At 38.7% G+C, this 14,904-nt stretch overlaps 1 protein-coding gene across 3 annotated transcripts; it reads left to right on the plus strand.

Annotated features, from left to right (window-relative positions):
- Nucleotides 1–1,573: 1,573 nt before the first annotated feature.
- Nucleotides 1,574–11,356, plus strand: cdpf1 (cysteine rich DPF motif domain containing 1). 3 transcript variants are annotated; one of them, XM_044021987.1, is made up of 4 exons: nucleotides 1,574–1,719; nucleotides 1,942–2,053; nucleotides 2,902–3,060; nucleotides 9,247–9,308. In XM_044021987.1, exons 1-3 carry the CDS (start codon nucleotides 1,619–1,621, stop codon nucleotides 3,028–3,030), a joined length of 342 nt encoding a protein of 113 aa, XP_043877922.1. In that variant the 5' UTR covers nucleotides 1,574–1,618; the 3' UTR covers nucleotides 3,031–3,060; nucleotides 9,247–9,308. The 3 variants fall into 3 exon arrangements, with proteins under 3 accessions (XP_043877922.1, XP_043877921.1, XP_043877920.1); XM_044021986.1 differs by lacking the exon at nucleotides 9,247–9,308 and having other exon boundaries at nucleotides 2,902–4,626; XM_044021985.1 differs by lacking the exons at nucleotides 1,574–1,719; nucleotides 1,942–2,053; nucleotides 2,902–3,060 and adding exons at nucleotides 7,912–8,779; nucleotides 10,075–11,356 and having other exon boundaries at nucleotides 9,247–9,406.
- The last annotated feature ends 3,548 nt before the right edge of the window (nucleotides 11,357–14,904 follow it).

The following is a 14,904-nucleotide window of genomic DNA, read 5'->3' on the forward strand; positions in this document are numbered from 1 at the left end:
GGGTTTTTTTTTTAGTATTTGAATTTGGTTAATGTCATTGTAATGTTATTTTCATGTGATCTGTTGCCTTGAATGATGTGAGAAAAATGTGCCTTGGTGAACACATTTTCACCAGTTTATCTGTTATTTGCTTGAGTTTTAATTTAACCACAACTCAAATATCCAGCACTCAACAAATACACAATAGAGTGTAAAAACAACAACAACAACAACAACATGGTTTAGCTGTATAGTGTAACTATTTAATTTTTTGACCAGGGAATGTTGTTCGCATTATATTTAACCAATCATCATTTGGAAATATTGTGATTTTGTAGGTTATGTATTTATTTAAATATCTCCTGCTGCTGAACCGAGCACAATGTGGTGACATAAAACATAAGAACCTATTTTTCCTGATTAGTATTATCATCATGTACATATCATGCCATCAAGACACAGTCAAGTGTTGGCCAAACGCAATAATCTGTTACACTGGTGTATGTATTATTTTGTAAACATGACAAGAATTTGGTGAAAGGGACGTTTGAAAAGTAAGTAAGAAAAGCCAAATGGCTTTTTTTTCTCTGTATTTTGACATCACCTCTAATGTACTAAAACATTGTTTTTCTTGTCATAATAAAACTGTTTTGATGTTGTTGTTTTTTTAATCCTGATGAAAAGGTGTTGTATGCTGTTGTATCTTGGTGTTACAATATGATTATGCAGAATAAACTGTGACATTTGACAGTAATGTATTGACCTGCCTAATGATAAACATGTCTTCTGTTAATCTGATTATTTAAAAACAACTTGACCAATGAAAAGGCCTTTTCCACAGCAGACATTTTTGAATTGTTGTGAACTAATGATGTTAATGACAGAATTTTTCAATTTAAGTTGCCAGTAAACCATTCAGGTTATTAATTACACCTGGAATATTTCTTCAGTGACATGTTAGAGTATCTGATGCTTAAAAAAACATCTAAATGTATTATGTTAGAGTTTCATTTGCCATGGAAATGTATGGATCACTTTCATATAATTGTATATGTTTATCCACATACAGATGAAGTCCCTTTGACTTTGGATGACTGACTGAGTCAGTGAATTCATTTAAACCACTTTCTTAAACTTGGGTGATGTTGTCTTTTTATACCTTAAAACTCCCTCTTAACTTACTTGCTCCCATTGTTTTCTTGGTTTATTTCTTCTTTGTTTGCTGTTATTTATATTAGACATTAGATTCTCTGAATATTGTGGCTTTGTCTTTTTGTAAGTTTTGTTAGTGCTAAACTTGTGTTATATAAATCAAACGTATTATTGTCTATTTATTAGCAAACTGTCTTTACTCAAGCGCAGATTCAAGAAAAACTTCATATTTGAATTCAATAAAAAATATTCAGAATTTCTAAAACATAAAAACAGGAGTCATAACTAATAAATAAACGAGATGAACTAAATGTCAATGATTTAGAAATAATCTCCTGATACATACTGTATGTCTTTGTAGCACAATAGTTCATACAGCTCTACGCCGCCACACCGGTAGGTGGCGGTAAAGCTTCATGAAATCAATATGGCCAGACTCGATATGAAAACCAGGAAATAACTATTTTACACTCCACTCATCGAAACGATGGAGCAAACCCGTCAAAAAACATTCACTTGTCAGTTGTGTGGTTTAACAAGCCCGTATTCATACTATGGACAGAAACCACCAAACACTAGAGCCATTGTGTAAGTGAATATTAAGCATTATTCCTCCTTTTTAGGCTCCGGAGTTAGCCATGCTACTGCAATGTCGCTAACCGCTAACGTCAGATACCTTAGCCCCCAAGCGACTTGTACACTCCACTGTAGCCATTTCGCTCTTCTTTTTTAATAGTTTCTGTTTTACAATTTAATGAATCACATGCATCTTATTTGAGTTATTATATGTGCCTGCCCTCTCTCCGTCAGTTTGCTGGAGGAGTGTTACGTGACAAAGGATCCCTTCAGTCCAGACAAAGAGAAGTTTCTGGTCCTGGGATCAACGTGCAGCCTGTGCAGCATGTGTGTCTGTGTCGGATCGGTAAGATTAATGAAAAAGCAATGACTTAGGTCTGGTTTTATGCCACACAAGAGTTTATATTTCATTACATATTTTATTTTAATACAGAGCTGTTTAATGCACTCTCCATGGAAATATAGATGTGTATTGTATGTTAAGTATATTACTGTGTAATGTTTGTGCAGATATGTGAGAAACAAAGATGTTTTCTTCAGTCTGTAGAATATGAGGTCTTTAGGTCAAGACGATATTCAATTTAAAATGGTATTTTTTGACACATTTTGGCTATAAGAAATATAATGCTTCCTGCAATTTAACAATTGCAATCACTTGGAATCACTAACAAACAATTATGATTTTTTTCTTATATTTTTGTAGTTTTTTTTTTTACTGCATATTCTGGTCCTAAACTGTATTTGTCACTTATCTATCTCAATTTGATATTTTGCTGACATAACTCTCTAGTTACAACTGTGTATGCACACTTTAAGATGTTATATGTATAAAATAATTAAACGTTTACATCAGTTATACATGTACATGTTAGCACAGCTGTAGCAAGATATTAATTAAGGAAATTAATTACAATACAACATATTTTATAAACGTCAACATGAACATCAGATATAGTATAAAATGCACATAAAGTCTGTCTTTGAATGGAAGCTGTGGTTCTACTGTAGTTTTTCCCTTCACATGAACTGACCTTGCACATCTCAGCTGACAAACTGTACAGACCATGAAATCTATTAATCCGGGTTGATGGTAGGAAAATAAAATGTCTTTTATGTTGGTATAAATGTGAGCAGTCCCATCTGCTGCTTGTGGTTGCATTGATTCTGAAATTTTCTCTCTCTCTTCTCTGACAGGACTGCAGTCTTTTCTACACAAAGAGGTTCTGCATGCAGTGTGTGAACAAGCACTTGGACCAGTTCCCTCATCAGATTCAGACTGAGCTGGCCAAGAAGAAGGAGAGGTCCAAGGCTGCCGTCTCATGAAATCGGGCAAGATGACCACAACCTACTCAGGTGTCTAGGACCTAAATAGCTATTGTTAATATGTTTCTTTGTTTTTTACCAACACGAGCCAAACCTTTAAAATACAGCACACCATACTAAAAAAAAAACAACAACATCCAGTTCTTTATCAGTATTGCTCTGTGTTTTTTATTGTGGTTCAAATTTAGCATATATCTAACATTGATAATAATAATAATACTACATGCCTGTTCCCATGTTGTTAAAGTGCTGCATTAGCCAACCAGGTTTAATTAGTTTATCGTAGAGTTTCATAGAAGGTAAAAACAGCAGGTGTGTGAAGTGTTGCACATGCCGGCTCAGATTCAGACTGTCCACATTAAAATTGGCTGAAAGTGGATTGATGGACATTTCAACCTAGCACCCAAGCACACATTTTCTATATAATTAACCTATCAGGTCAGGATTAACATATTTAAATTACAGTTAATGAATAACATGTTCATGTTGTAAACACCATGAACAATATTATGGATATAAGGTTCACAGGAACAATGTGGAAGTGACAGCATTATCCTAAATTCAGCTGCTTGTCAGGCTGATTCACATTTTCATGGTTGTTGAAGTGGAAAAGAAATAATTATTAAATCTACCGCAATTTGTTTATTGTTCTTCATGAAAAATGCCTGTTTCACAATTTTTAATGTGCCTTTTTTATGACAGAACACAGTTTTATTGCTTTTCAGCAACATATGGAAGTGGTAATAACATTTATGACACATCCTCTCTAACAATAGACACATGTACGTGTTGACAGCGACATATCCTTTGTAAAGCTGCATTACTGCTCTCCCTTTGATTTCTTTGTTCATGGGCAAAGTGAACTGTTGACTCCCGTGGAGTCTCTTGAAACCATAAAAAAAACAACAACACACAAAGCGACTGTTCTGTTTTGTGACTTTTTAATTATGAACCATAAATAGTGTGTGTTTTGTCCATTTTACTGTAGTTGCAATACTCACTCTGCTACATTTAGCAAAATGAAACAGTGCCTTCAAATTAGTCATATTAAACTTTCACACCATCCAACCTCATGCTCAAAATAACACTGTATTGACGTGCATCAAAATATAATAACTGCGTTTTAGACACTATTTCATATTCAAGAACTTGTAATTAAAGAAAGATCAAGATTTTACAATTACTATGATACGTTTTCTACATCATACAGTTTTCCCCTGGGCAACTCGAAGAGTGAGCCCTAATATTTGTGACTGGGAAGGAAAGAAAACATGAGCATTACCCTTACGCATTGATTCTGCATGTGTGACCTTAACAAAATGTTCTCTTGCCTTATTTCACCCATCCACCATCTAATCAGCTTGACCACATAGTTTAGTTTTCAGTTCATGGATTACTGTGTGTGGAGCAGCATAAACACATTATGGATTAAGAGTGATCCTGACCGATAACATCAATATAACAGATGGCCTCACTGTATTTATCACAAGATGTTTGGGTTTTTTTTTTTTTCTCAAGGGTTAACTGAAACGGCATGGTCTTACAAGCAGGCTCCGTGAGTTTTATGGGCATAAGTAACGGAGGAATGCAGAGTGACACACACTGTATAGTTTTAGTGCTTACGGCTGTGAATGTTTTCACTCAATTACTGCAGGAATTCTACGTAGCTCTGGGATGCACGGAAAAATAATTTCGATAAACTCTCATCATTCACCTCATCACAAATTTAATTCTCTTGTAATAACATCTTTAAAAGATGTAACATTGAAACCCTCACAGGGTAGTTTATTTTAGCTGCACCACTTTTTGTTCCCTTACTATTTCAAGTGTTCAAGTGCACACAAGCAATTACAACCAGCGAAGCACACAAACAACTTCTGTGGCACCAGTGGCAAAGTCTGAAAGTGATAGGCACTGAGCCAACGATTTCAAAAGTCTTTCTGCTCAACAGCTGATGTCAGAGGCTGCCATGAGGCAGATTTGTGGCAATTGTCCTGCAGAAAACGTCACTGTACTGTTTCCTACTCCCTTTTTCACAAAATCTCCTCTGATTCTGATTCCTGAACTTCTGCTGTTCAGAAGACTTGGGATCTCAGTGTCAATAGTGTGAATTGCTTAGTGCACAAGGTCATAATATAGTCCAACGAATAACAAGAGGATGTTGAAGGTGTTGCATTCTCCATCTTCTCCGCTGAATAACATCTGACTTCAGAAAACCACTTCATATTTGACCAGTTTCTGTTTACTGTTTGTCTCATATATAGATACGGCCTTGGCAGAGGTTTGTCCACACACAGGTGTGTGTTTTTGAAAACTGAGGTTTTCCTCCTCTGGTTTTAAAAATAATCCTGTCCACACATGCTAAGCTCTGCAAAACAAATTTGACCCCAGTGTTAAATGTTGAAAGAATGCCAAGTCAACAGGTGTAGATAACAGCATAACTGTAACGTCTTGTTTACCAATCAAAAGAGAGACATACAAAATGTCATTTTCTGTTGTGGTCATTAAACAACACATATGAAAAATTAGCTGTTTGTGTACTTGTCAGCATGTTAAAAGTCTAATTAGTATCGCTACGCCATCACACGCACAACTCGTCTCATGTAAACGAACATGAGGAACTCATTCACAGTGTTGTGTGAAAAATCTTCACTCTAGCAGGAGTTTATAAATGTGTATTTTCAGAAACCCGTCCCACAGTTAGCGTCAGTATAAGGACAATACGCACAGAAAATACAATATACAATATACAACAATATATTTTCAAAAATAGCCACCTACAATTGGATTGCCCTCGGTGCTTCCTCTACTTTGTTGGGAAAGCTAATTCAGCATTCTCTACTATTGTTTTCTTTATTATTATGCAGTTATTTTTGTTAGAAATGCTCCAGATTTTTCAAACCAACGTACAGAATCTACTCCATGTTAGACACAGGGCTGTTGTGTTATACAAACCCCCCCCCATGCCATGAAAAGCCGCTCCCCCAGGTTGGGTTTAGACATGAACACTGATGACTGGTCACCGGTAAAGCTGAACGTTGAACGTACAGTGGAGCGGTTCTCATGGCGGGGGTGCTTATTACGCCACAACAGGGGGTTCATTGTCCTCCAATTATCTCAAAGCTGTAACTGAAAACATTTACAGTGATTGAATCAAGTGGTGAGCCTAAGCTGTTTATGTGACACCAAATCACTTGAAGTAGTGAAATGTGTCAGCACTCACACGGTCATTTGATAATTGATTCATGTGATAGTATTACCAGCCTGGTGTGAGACCTGACCTCCCCTACAGCCAGATAAACCTCTTATCATGATTTATTCTCGCGACAATGAGCTTACTTTGTTTTCAATAAGCATTAACATAGAGATGCAAATGTCCGTTGAGGAGATCAAATGTAATCAGTGACTTTTAAAACTTTAATACGTAATTTATAAATAAAAGCATATGTCCGTCACGTTCAAACCATTGTTGATTGAGTTTACATGCATGTTAAATATCAGATTTTAGTCAGACTAAGATAATAATTTGGTTTTCTGCACGTCATGTAAACACGTTATTCTGACTAAGACTAGCTCGATTTTAGTTGGACTAACGTTTTTACTAACAGAATGCAATGTTAAAAGTCAGACTTAAGTCAGACTAAGATAATTCGGTTTTCTAAATGTCATATAAACACATTAGTCTGACTAAGACTAGCTTGATTTCAGTCAGACTAATGTGTTTACTAACATACCTGGATAATGCGATGTTAAGTCAGAGTTTAGTCAGACTAACATAATAATTTGATTTTCTAAGTGTCATATAAACACGTCATAGTCGGACTTGGTATTCTGTGCATGCACCAAAATTTCCTCCCCGGACGTAGGAGATGACGTATAAACTGCAGTACTGTTGCTGGAAATTATACAGTGGCGGCGTCTTTCTTCTGACAACACGGTTACCACAAGAGCCACGCTCCATCTAATTTGTATCATGATTAACATGTACACCAGGTACCTAACATACAGAACCACAGCACGATCTATCTTACCGTTCACTGTTTGTTTCCTGTTGATGTAAAGGTCAACAGGAAACTGATTCAATACACACTAAAGAGATATATAGCACCACCTACGGCGGCGGAGTCAGATGTACATGACCGATAAATCAATTTTCTCGTCCGCATGTATACTCAGGCTTGGCAAGTTGTCCGATTACCTGTCTTAGTAGGACTACAGCCTTAGCTTGATTAAACTGTACATGTAAATGTACTGTGTGTATTTGTACGAAGGGTCTTATGTTGCTTGGCTCCTTACTCGTGCCGGACACAGGAAATTTGTTCTATGTCGAGACAGACAGAGGCAACATCAATAATGCTCTAGTGAAGAAGAACAACTGAAAAGACGCGTTCACAGAACAAGATCTGTGAATCTTGAGATTCACAGACAACTGGACAACATTAGCTTTCAATTAAGCAAATTGTGCTGCGCTTAATGCTGTAATTTACTGTAGATTATTAATAATTTACTAAACTGACATCATGAGTCCTCGGGAAAAAGTTTACTGATGTAATAAAGCAAATTTTCCCCTCAAACTGAGTTAATTTTGCAACTGCCATTGAGTGTCGCCCCCTGGTGGCTAACTGGAACTTCTTTCCTACTTCCTGGTTGTAACTTGAAACCTGAAGACCAGGTCCATTTTTAAGATCTGCTAGTATTCGACAGCAGCACAATACAACAATAATGTCACACCATTTCTGTAGCAAGACTAAACAGAGGCAGAATAATAATAAAAACCACCAAAAGTTACACACTGCATCTTTAACTCCTCAACGCCTGCCTTGTAAACCGGGTGTTAATGGAAAGATAGAACGTGAATATTCACTCTATTATAATTACAGTCAAAACGTATATGCTGTCTTTGTTATATTAACTAAGCAGCGTGGTTAAATTGACTGTATTCCTGCTATTCCACTCCTGCTCTCTGTTGTTGCTCCTGTTCGACTTTAAGAGAGCGCAGTGGGCGGTCCCTGCACAGCAGACCAATGAATCGCCCTCTCTGTTTAACTAGTCCTTGATGTCAACTTTTCTTCGACACTCGTAGCTCCCTCTAACGCCATGTTGGCTGTTATGACTTGACTTGTTGTTTTCGTCAGTCTTACTACGGACTTGACAGGAGTGGCACCTTTAAACGCCGCCGGAGAAGCTTTATTCCATTTTGTTACGCGTACGACTTTTGGATGATACGCGCGGAGTATGCACGCATCATTACCGTAACTTCACATTTTAAAGGAGTACTACTTGGAAATAGCAGTTTGAGAGGCTTTGGGTCGCTTTTTGTTTCTTATGTGCATCAAAATGTCAGATGTTCGCCTTTCTAATGCGAGCCCGACATTGGAGAGGGTGGATGCGCGGCAGCAGGACAACCCCAGACCCCCGGTGCGCAGAAACCTTTACGGCAAACCGGACCCAGGGGAGATACAGAGGAATCTGGCGGCTGTAGTGCAGGAAGAAGTGCAGGCTTTTAGGGAAAAGTATAATTTTGATCCGTTGACCGAGAGACCGCTGACGCCGCGCAATTTCGACTGGCAGGAGGACCGTAACCCACCGGAGTTTTACCTCCGAGCGCCTCACGGGAACCAGCAGCCCCAGCGAGACGGTGACTCGCCCGGCGGCAGCCAGCAGGAGGAAGCCGCGGGGAATAGCGAGAGGCAGCCGGATCACCAACCAGCCAGAGACCGTTCAAGGAAGAGACAACAGGGAACTTTAGGTGATTTACCTCGACTCTTTAAAGCTGTCATTGACGTTCCTCTCTGTGTCTCTCTGTAGTACCTCTGCACCACAGTGCGGAGGCGCCAAGCAACAAGTTGTGTTCAGGCTCAGGCTGCGTTCCGTTCAATAATCAGCGTTTCTTTGCTAACAAACAAGTGTACTGGAGTAAAAACACACAGGAGGGATGAAAACTACAGAATACATTCTCGTTCTTTTGGACTTATCTGAATTTAAGTCGCCACTGTGGCGCACAGGTCTAACGCTTATTTACAGTGTATAGTTTGCACAGTTTATCTTTTTCTCTTCGCTAAAAACGCTCAAATTCAGCCAAAGTTTGGTTTGGCAGCTGATAGTCTTGTCAGCTGTTGGTTTTTTAAAGAAAAAAAAAAAGTGCAGACGTGCAGCTCGGCACACCTTCCCCCTGACAACTCCACTCACTGTCTCCTTTATTTTTCTGGCCCCCAGGTCCCTGTTCTGACGAGTGTCAAAGTAAAAGGTCGCATACCGACGACGACGATGATGAAAACCAGCCGGACGGTGCAGGAAGTCAGGCGGTAACAGCCGCGCAGGAGGCACCGAGCAGCCCGGAGAGCTGCGCTGAGGAGCAGTGAAGTGACTGCAGCAGGTTAGAAAAATCATTCATCCACTTTTCCTCTGGTACTTTTTACTCTGACCACACTGCAGTCATTGATTGATTACTAAATTAACTATTTTTGATAAGTAGTTTACTGGCTTGACTGAGGGTCTGATTTCAGTTTGTTCAATTCCCTGCTCTCTTTTACACCTCAGTGACAATAAAGTCATTATTTTCAACACCTTTTCTTGATATTTTATGGATGCCACAAGTTACTTAGGTTAATCAATTGACACATAAAGAACATGATTGACAAACAAAAGCAATCCCACCTAAAATATTTAAGTTCATTCAAACTCTGTGCAATTCTTTTTAAACATTTAACCTGTTTACTTGAGTTTGAATGAACTGCATGTTACCCTCCGTGTATCATCTATTATTTTTGGTGCAAATAACAGTTTTGTTGAACCTGTTTATCATCAACATCAACACAGTTGTAAACACATTTTTTCCCTGCGTGCAGCACTCACTCACGTCAACATTCCTCCAGACTTACAGCATATTGGGTTGTTTTTTTAAATCCTCCACAACTGCTCACACACTCTGTGTGTGTGTGTGTGTGTGTGTGTGTGTGTGTCTGCATGAGAGATATGAAGCATGAGCAACTGCTTTTTTCAATTGCACCATTCACCAACCCGTTTCCTCTTTATGTCCCACAGAGCGGGCGGTGACCTGTTGCTGGTTTCTCATCATCTGACAGACTGAGACAGTGAAAATCAGACATAAGAAAAAAAAAAATCCAACAACATCAACAAAAGAAATCAGCCTTTTCCTGAAGAAGGGGACAAGGAGAGGCTGCACAAGCACTGAATAATGTACACTATCAAGTTTTGGCACTCATTTTAATTCAATTGCCTCAGAAGCAGCAGACAATGTAGCAGTGTGCAAATGGATTTTTGCTCATCTTTCTTCTTTTGTATCTACTACCTATGTTTCAGATGTAGCACATAAAAAAAGCATGATATGCTTTTCATACCTTTTTTTTTGTTAAATGTATTTGAGTGAGTGTGTGAATTTGACTCGGGGAGTTGCAGTGCAATTTCCCGCAGAGAAAATATTATTTTTGGTTTTTTTTTAAAAAAAAAAAAAGAAAAAAAAGAAAATGGTCATCGTTGTATCATTTTTCAGGTAATTGATGTAAGTTACAAATGCAGATTTCAAAAGTCAGGGTTATGTGGAAACAAAATGTCTTCACTTCACTTCTATGGCTTTATTTGTCCCAGTGTTATTACACAGCCTATCTTGTTTCTGAAGGCCCAGATGGTCACACTGTAAGTTGATGGTCCATCCAACTGGGAACAGCCATGATAGATAAAGTTTACATGCAAATATCTCCTTATTCCCCCACCCCCTTTTTTTGTTATTTTTTCTGGGGTTTTGCCAAAGTTTTTTGCGGGGTAAAATATGGGATGGGAGGGTGGCTAAACTGCTGATCTGACCAAATTTGAACAGTATTTCCTAATAATCCTAGGAATTAGCTTTTATTTTTTAATTTTAAATTAGGTAAATTATTATTTTTAGTGGCTTATTGATCACACACCCCCTATCCGTTGTAACAAATTCTATAGTCCAGGTCAACAAAGATGAAACATGTTAAAATCACTGGGCTTCTTATTATGCAAATATGTGAATCAAAGATTTGTGTTTGTGGTGTGGAATTCATGTGGAACATGTAATTGCACTATTGTTAATTTCTCATTTTCTTTGTGAAGGCAGGAAAAACAAAGTTACACTGCCTTTTCTGTGCCTTTTCTTTTTTTTTGTTTCGTTTTGAAAAACACTGAAAAAAATTATACTAACTTATTTATATTGAGCTTTTTTGTAGGTGTATGTATACCTTCCCAAAGCAACATTTTGTGCATTTTTTTGTAAATATATATTTTCATTATTATTTTTAAGATAAATAAACTGTTGCAAAACTGAGCCTAATAATCGATTTTATACCCTGTGTGTTTTGTATTTTTTTTTATTTCTTCCAATCTGCAGTGGAATTGATTAAACAGGACTGCTGGTGTAATAAATAAATGCATGCGCTTACTATTTTTGATTGCACGGCACACAATCGCTCCACCCTGAGTAAACACACATTTCAAGTTTAAAGTGATCCGCCCCGTGTAAAGTGACAGGCTAATCATAAGTCTTACACGAAAAACAGATGGGAGTGACAAATGTGATATTAAGTAGGTTTAATGTGTCCTTGAGTTTAATGACTGACAGATCGGTTACTATACAATCACTGTTATTACCATACAGGCATTGTCAAACAGTGGAACCACGAATAAATCATAAGGAACCTTAGCAAAAAAAAAGAAGTGAAAGCATTTGATATTCTGCAACTCAATCCTTTAAAGTGCACATGCAGTATTTGGTGCTTTATGGTTAAAAAAAAAAAGAAAAGGAAAGAAGACTAAACTGCCTCTGAGTGTGCTGGATAGTCTTAGCCAGGATCTGCTCTACCTTTAAAGTTGAAAACAACAAGGGTATGTGCTGAGGAAAAAAAGGGGGTGGTGTCTGCTAGTGGTGGAGGTGCTGCTGGAGTTTAAGGTTATTGGCTTTCCCGGGCTCCAATCACAACAGAGAGAAGAAAAGCAGACCACTTAGTATCCAGCCAGTCAGAGAACTGTGGGAGGGAGCCCAGGACAGTACATGCTGTTCTTTTCATAAAACACACACCACCCAATTAGTTTCATTGGCTGACTCTTTCCTGTTGATACCAGCCTGCAGGAGTCAGGGGGGAGAGAGAGAGAAAGAGAGAGAGAGAGAGAGAGAGGGAGGGATTACTCTGTGTGTGTGCATACTTGTATTTGTTACCTCTTCAGGACCTTTTCTCACATAAACACTGAACTTATCAGGACCAGTAGTCCTCATGGATACCAGAACTTGGTCCTATAATGAAGCAGTTCAATTGAAGGCTAAGATTTGAATGGTGGTTAGTTAGGGCTGAAGTTAGGCTGGTTATAGTTAAGGTTAGAGATAGCACTTTGGTTTTAGGCTGTGTTCTAACCAAGAATAGCTGTGCGTGTGTGTGAAACTGCAGAGAAACTGCAGCAGGTCAGAAATGATCAATCTACTTTCCCTCTGCTTCATAGAGCAGACTAGGGCTGCAGTAAATTCATTGACAACTATTTTGCTGACCTTTTTCCCCGGTTTGAGTGAGCGTCTGATTTTGTTTCTGACATTTTAAGGATGGAAAAAAAAAAAAATAGGTTAATCAATTATGAAAATAATTACTAGTTGCATCTCTGTTGAGAAATTAAAGTACAAATTGCACTGGACAAAGAACATGGTTGACAAACAAATAAAGCATACTTCAGTTGGTAACACCTAAAATAAATAAGTTCATACAAAGTCTGTATGAAAGCCGTCTTCATTTCATTTGTGTAGTTTGTTTGAACTGAGTTAAGTTTTATCCACCATTGGCTTTTCCCAGTGTATCATCTATTGTTTTTGGTGCAAATGCTGTTTCGTTTAACATCAACACAGTTGTAAACACACTTCTTTCTTTCTTTTTTTATTGTGTGTGTGTTCAGCGTCGACATAAAGTTGCCTTAAATAATTACACGAACATGGGCTTGAAGTTTTCAGTGTAAAAAAGTTCCCACCCTGATCAGAGCAACAAGTATGAATGCACTGACCCCAAAATCAACCGTAAAGATCTCAATCACTCAAATTTGAGATGGATCATGTAAATCTCTGACAGAAGGGCCAGAAAAGGTCAAGGCAATGTCAGGCCTTTGCACCATCATGATGAAAGAGGATAAAACTGAATAAAATCCCCTGTGTACAGTAGCTGCACATGCAAAAATATCAACAGAGTTCGCCTACACACACACACACACACACACACACACAAACGTCCATGCCTGCACATAATTAATTCTCACATGATTTATTGCTAACATGCCCCTGCAGGGCACGCACACACTATTACATCTGTGCTGGGAAAACATGATTCTGATTCTGATTATTTTATTCAGCTTTGCCTCTGTTCACATGTTTGTGTCCAGTGACATAAACTGTTGCTTTTCTTTTTATTTGAATGTAACCTGATAGCTACATTTACAGCGCACACACGCACACACACAACACAAAAGTAACTGGATCGTCTCCAAATGCATTTCCATCCTGTCACACCATTTAGGAATCATACTCAGCATATGGCATGTAAAGTGCATGGTAAATGGTAAATTATGGCCCTCTGTCCTCTCATTAAATCAGGTCTTTCGCGTCAGGAAAAGTCCTTTTCGCATCTCACCGACGCATGACATTTAGCTCACGTTCTCATAAGTAACTTTCAGTTCCGGTCATTGAAACACCAATTTCCTCTTAATTTTCTCCGGTTTCCAGCCACAGTGTAATGACAATAACATATGAAGGAGACAGGACGCTGTACAGTGGGGAATTTCATTTTTCTGAATCCACATCATGATAATGTTACAGCTAACCACACCATCTGAACGGAGACATATTTTAGGTCGAATCTGTGGCGGTGAGTCCTTATTGACACACAATAGTAGTTCAGATATTTATGAAAAGGAGTGGAATTCCACCGTTCATGCTCATGTGGTCATCACTCTGAGTTTGTTGCACCTGTTTGTGATGATCCCTCTAATTAGTGCAGCTGCAGCCGAGCAGACTGGAGGCCAATTAGCTCTAACTGGAATCACCTGTGTGGAGGCCTTTAAAAATGTTTGTCAGCTCTCTGCGAGCACGCTGCGCTACCTCCTGCCAGCGATGAATGTAGTTGTTCATTTATGTTTGCCACGGGGCATGGTTATCAAGCAGAGATGTTGAAATGTTATCTTTGTTCTTCAAAACAAGAAGCTGTGGCTCACTAAAACACGGGGGAAGGATAGTCAACATAAGGGAGAGGGGGGGAAACCTCTGACCTCAAGAGTGGTGCAGCAAGAGAGGTAATAGATGATGCAGGTATGACATCACTGTCTCGGTGGGTTTCAGAGCGCGGTGCCAGACATGACCTCAAACCTGAGGCTGATGGAGAGTTTCTCTGTCTGTGTGTTTGTTTTAATCGAGACTGTGTTCATTGTTGGGACATGCACAGTTGCACACACAGAGCTGTGGTCTCATGATGACTTCCACCATGTGCTGAGATGTATGAGGGGTTCATAACGTGTCCCTGAACGCACCGCTTCACTGTGAGTTTGCCTTCCAACTCAGGAAAGCACTTCCATATTCCCAGCGTTAAATGAGCAGCCACGCCCCCCCATTGTCACTGCAGATAGCGAGAGGAGAAACGGGTCGTAAACGTCTGACATCTTGGAGCTGACACTATGAATAGATATTCAGCAGAGGGCCTACGAAGTATGACCTCATAACTTGGCAAACTCTGCCGAAGAGAAAAGGAGCATTTTCTTGTTTTATTCTGGAAATATAACTTCTCCATCTGGTTTGTGTTATTAATTTGTCTTTTTTTTTGCAACTTCGTTTTAATTTTTTACGAGGGTAGGGCTGCTTTTTTTCCCTCTCTC

This window comes from Solea senegalensis, linkage group LG3, assembly GCF_019176455.1.
Source record: "Solea senegalensis isolate Sse05_10M linkage group LG3, IFAPA_SoseM_1, whole genome shotgun sequence".
NCBI lineage: Eukaryota > Metazoa > Chordata > Actinopteri > Pleuronectiformes > Soleidae > Solea > Solea senegalensis.

Bases quoted from the DNA above. Each gene is read 5' to 3' on its own strand.
- cdpf1 (XM_044021985.1), top strand. From the start codon at position 8,356: ATGTGCATCAAAATGTCAGATGTTCGCCTTTCTAATGCGAGCCCGACA. The intron at 8,780-9,246 runs GTGATTTACCTC...TCTGGCCCCCAG, and splicing joins GAGACAACAGGGAACTTTAG to GTCCCTGTTCTGACGAGTGT.